Source organism: Kryptolebias marmoratus, linkage group LG7 (assembly GCF_001649575.2).
Source record: "Kryptolebias marmoratus isolate JLee-2015 linkage group LG7, ASM164957v2, whole genome shotgun sequence".
Classification (NCBI taxonomy): Eukaryota; Metazoa; Chordata; class Actinopteri; order Cyprinodontiformes; family Rivulidae; genus Kryptolebias; species Kryptolebias marmoratus.
In genome coordinates this window covers 974,895-979,402 of record NC_051436.1, presented here as the reverse complement: position 1 = coordinate 979,402, position 4,508 = coordinate 974,895, and the positions used below count along the sequence as shown (strand labels likewise).

The 4,508-nt window shown below is 47.9% G+C and overlaps 1 protein-coding gene across 2 annotated transcripts in view; it reads right to left on the bottom strand.

The window, feature by feature from the left end:
• The window catches only part of rbm46 (RNA binding motif protein 46), a 15,880-nt gene that overhangs the window by 9,118 nt on the left and 2,254 nt on the right, over positions 1 to 4,508 (bottom strand). For both annotated transcript variants that reach the window (XM_017436984.3, XM_025010785.2), the window contains exons 2-7: positions 4,210 to 4,377; positions 3,587 to 3,767; positions 3,354 to 3,510; positions 2,133 to 2,262; positions 1,398 to 1,495; positions 265 to 667 (exon numbers count right to left, since the gene is read on the bottom strand). In XM_017436984.3, the coding sequence (XP_017292473.1) occupies positions 265 to 667; positions 1,398 to 1,495; positions 2,133 to 2,262; positions 3,354 to 3,510; positions 3,587 to 3,767; positions 4,210 to 4,377 (1,137 nt within the window). The remainder of the gene's footprint in view (positions 1 to 264; positions 668 to 1,397; positions 1,496 to 2,132; positions 2,263 to 3,353; positions 3,511 to 3,586; positions 3,768 to 4,209; positions 4,378 to 4,508) is intronic.

Below are 4,508 nucleotides of genomic sequence, written 5' to 3'. Positions count from 1 at the left end.
GTTAAATTATTAACTCCAGCAGATTTGATATTTGACACTTTATAAGAGTTAAGGTACCAACTCTCCAAAAAGAGTTAAATTAACACTTTCTGGTGTGGACCCATATAGACACTTTAAAAGTGTTGAAATCAAATCTGACAGTGTTAATCTGGGCCTCCTGGATTTGCTGTGTACCACAGATGGGTTATAACGGTCAGTCTCTGTCCAATCACCCGCCCCTCATTAAACATTAATAAACATTACAGGCAAATAAACTCATCTCACCTCCTCCGCTGCTGTAGGGGTTTCCCAGGCGAGCTGGCAGGGACATGGCTCTGAGCGGCGAGCAGCCATCAGTCCCGTTCCTCTGAAACAGAAACGAGCTGTTCATCCCTCCCCCTCCTCCTGTGGCGGCCATGTTTCCCAGGTACCCCCTGCAGTTGTAGCGTTTCCCGACGGCGTTCCCGTCTTTGATCCCGGCCGGTTTGGCCAGCGTCACCTCCACAGTGGCGCCATCGATCTGCGCGCCGTTCATGAGGCTCAGCGCGGCGAGGGCGTCGCTGCGGCAGCGGTAGTGGATGAAGGCGTAGTCGGTGAGCTTCTTGATGCGCTCCACTGAGCCCGGCTTGAAGCGGGAGAACTCCTGGTGGAGCGTTTCCTCCGTGGTGTCCAGCATCAGGTTACGCACCTGGAACAGGAGCGATAAGAGAGAAGGGAAAGCTGCAGGGAGTTTGTTTCAGAACCAAACTAAAAGCACAAGTCTGAAGGAGCGCGGGCTGATTCAGCTTTCTGCCTCCACTTTGGTCTCTTTATGCAAGCTTGTAGTTTTAGCTACAGTTTTGCTACTTTTAGCTTTGAGCAACTGTTTTGCTGCCTTTAGTTTTTAGATTTTGTTTTGCTCGTTTCAGCTCCCACTGATTTTGGCCTGAAACGCTCAGGTCTCTGGTTTCAGACCCACATCAGGCTCCGGTAACTGAGGAAGGAGTTTTTTCCTCTGATCTTTAGTTATTTTATGAAGCGGGCGTCTCCGAGGTCGAGCAGCTTGAATATGAAGTTAAACTCTTCTGCAGACTCCATGTCTCCTCTCACACAGACACAAGGTTTTTTCCTTCAGGTCGGCATGTGTTGCCCTCAGATCACGTCTCCACAGTAATTGATCCCCCGGAGGCTGAAGTTTCCTTCCTGCTGCTTCGCTCTTCACTCATCTTTGATCTGAAAGAGGCTGCTGAATATTTCAGAGCCTCCGGCAGGAAATACTGACCTCTGGCTGCAGAGCGGAGCTGTGGAGGACGGCAGCAGACCTTTACACAGCAGGACGACGTGGCTTTTTGGCTTCACTTTCTAAATAAACTCCATCTGCTCTCTGCTTTGTTTACTGATAAAAACACTGAGGGAGTTTTGTTGGAAACGGTACGTACGTAGAGCACTCGGACGCGCTGCATCACCTCCTCGTCCACGTCCTTCTCTGGCTCGGCCCAGTCCACCTGGATGGAGTGACCCCACAGCTGGAAGGTTCCTGACGGGAGGAACCACAACATGTTTAAGAGCCAACAACACAGGAACATCAGGCTGCACACACTCAGTCACAACACAGACAGGTTCAGGTTTCTAAACCTCCAACACTTCCACCTCAGCTGAAAACAAACACCAGTCAGAACATTTCATGGTTCTTTAAAGCTTTCTGTCTTTGATGCTGCTGACATACAAGCCATGACCTTTGACCTGCTAACTAAGGCCTGTAGATGAGGTCATTGCTGATGTCTTTCCACCTTGGTATTGTGTTACCATACACCTGTAGCTCCAGAGCAGCAGAACCTGCTGATCCTGAAGCAGCAAGGCTGGAACCAGTTTTACAGCTTTGATATTTTTCTTTTGTTTAATAAATAAAAACATGTGGAATCTGTTGGATGTTTTTGTTTACTTGAAGTTAGATTTGGATCATTTTAGAACCTGATAAAGACCTGATCCTTTTCATCATTAGGTCCTGATTAGTAAAACCTTCGAACTGAAAAACACTGGGCTTGTTTTTTCACAGGACTTCATTCCAACAGATTCTCCTCAGTGTTGTGTCTCCCTCTGCTGGACGCAGACAGGAACTGACCCAGAGTCAGTTACCAGGACCAGAGAGCTGCAGGAGGAAACAGGTGTGGTACCTGGTATGAGCTTCCTCCTGGCCATGGCGGCAGCTTTGTGGGACTCATACTCAACGAAGGCGAAGCCTCGGTTCCGGCTCTTATCGGTGGAGCTCGGGTACACGATCACGTCCACCACGCCATCCGTCACCTGACACAGATTTACAGCTGCTGAGAAACTCCGACACGCACACACACGCTTAATGTTTGATGCCTGTCCTAAAACCTGCTCCAGAACCGCAGACAGACCGGACCTCTGTTAGCATCATGACTCTGAGTGGATCCGTTTCTTCTGTCGATGTGTCGAACAGAGTTTATTTACGAGTGAACGACTGTCTGAACGAGTGTCTTTAACGAGCTGCTGAGCTGTATTATGCTCTGATTTATTCGCTGTCACACTCAATAAGGATCTGAGATCAGCAGCTCTGACAGCTCAGAGGAGAGGAGACAGAAACGCTGGAACCAGATCCAGAAACGGTTTGTGTTCTGGGACTAAATGTTCCCAGGATCACAGATGTCAGAATGAATAAAAAACCCTGAGAACAGATCTGAGTTTAAAGCTTTTCCTCACTCTTTACTGGAACCAAACTCAACACAGTTAATAACATCTGAAGGCTGTAAAAGCTTTTAGCTAGCATTATGCTACATTTAGCCTGATTTTCTCCTTTTTCCTTTAATAACTCAGTTTCAGCTTCTCCTTCAGCGCTCAAACATTTAACACCAGCGAGACTTTGACTGGAAGGAAACTCCTCTAATTCCAAGATATGAAGCTGTCAGTGAATCCTGATGTTTATCTAATAAACCAGACAAGACTTTTAACTTTTGGATCCTTAATTATTCCTGATAATGCACCTTGAAACTAAGGTCTGCAGTAACTCTCTGAAGAACTGACTGGTTCCTGTTCTAAGCTCTGCGGTCCAACAGGTACCCAGCTCCTGTCTCCATCTGAGCTGCTCAGATGTAAACTTTGATCCGACAGAACCACAGAGTTTAAAGGTCCGTTTGTTTGTCTGAGTTCATCTTCTTTGTTGTTTCTCTGAACTCGTTTCAGTCAGAAACTCCTGCTGGTTTAACGGATCAGAAACATTTTTATAACGATGTAACCGGTCTGCGTCAGAATATCCTCCAATCGTTGGTCGTTAGAGACGAATGAAGATCAGATAATTCTCCATCTTTATTCAGAGACAGTCACAGTCCTCATTTTACTGCCTACAGGAACATCCTGTTAAACATGACACCAACCTTCTTCATCTCCTCCACGATCTCGTCCCTCTTCTTCTCTTTGGGGATGGAGCCGATGAAGAGGCGGCAGTTGTCCAGACTCACACACACGCCGATGAACTTCCCTGAGCGGATCTCGTAGTTATCCAGCATCTGGATGGCTCTCTGAGCCGCTTCTCTGGAACCAGCAGGGTTTTAGTCTTCATCACGTTAAACTCAGCCGAGCTGTGTCGGAGGTTCTGTGCGGCCCTTACCTGTTGGTGTACATGACGAAGGCATAGCCACGGTTCTCTCCGCTGAACTCCATCATCAGCCTGAACTCGTAGATCTGCCCGGCTCTCTCGAACAGAGGAACCAGCTCGTCTTCGTACATGTCCCTGGGGATCTTCCCCACGAAGACCTCGCAGCCCCGCGGTGGCGCCGGGCCCTCCCAACCTGCAACAGAGCTGCGGTCAGACAGCTGCGGGCTGTAAGGACACCGTCACACTTTAGGGGCGGAGGTAAAAACAGTGGGCTCTCCATCACACGTGGCAGAGCGAGAGGCCGCCATGGGATGAGCAGCATAAAACTTTGTCAGGAGGTCGTGGTAGTTTATCATCATGGTGGCTGTAATGTAGCTTTAAGTGTTTATAAAACTTAAACAATTAGTCCAAACTTTGAGTTTATTTATCACTCTTTAATGAGTTACATACCAGAAATCTAACAAAAAGGAAGTTAAATGTCTCCAGATGTCAACAGGTAATAATATTAAATTTATTTTATAACTTTATGATGGCCTTCATATGTTTGATTCTTTAATTTCTTCAGAAATCATGTCTAAAACCAGCCAATAAGCTGCTCTCATGCAGAATCATTAACTCAGCCGGTCCTGTCGTACCTGGTGGCGGCCCGCCGTACTTCCTTTGCCCGTTCTCCTGAACCATGTTGTAGCCCGTCTTCTCCATCAGAGCCAGCAGCGCCATCTCCTTCGAACACAACGCCGTGAACTCGTCTCTGACTCCCCGCGAGTCCCCGTCCACGTCTTCATCGGACATTCTGTCGTCATCTGCTGGACAAACACTACATTTACAGTTCTGTACACAGACAGGTCACAGGACGCAGACAGACAGGTCACAGGAGGCAGACAGACAGGTCACAGGACGCAGACAGACAGGTCACAGGAGGCAGACAGACAGG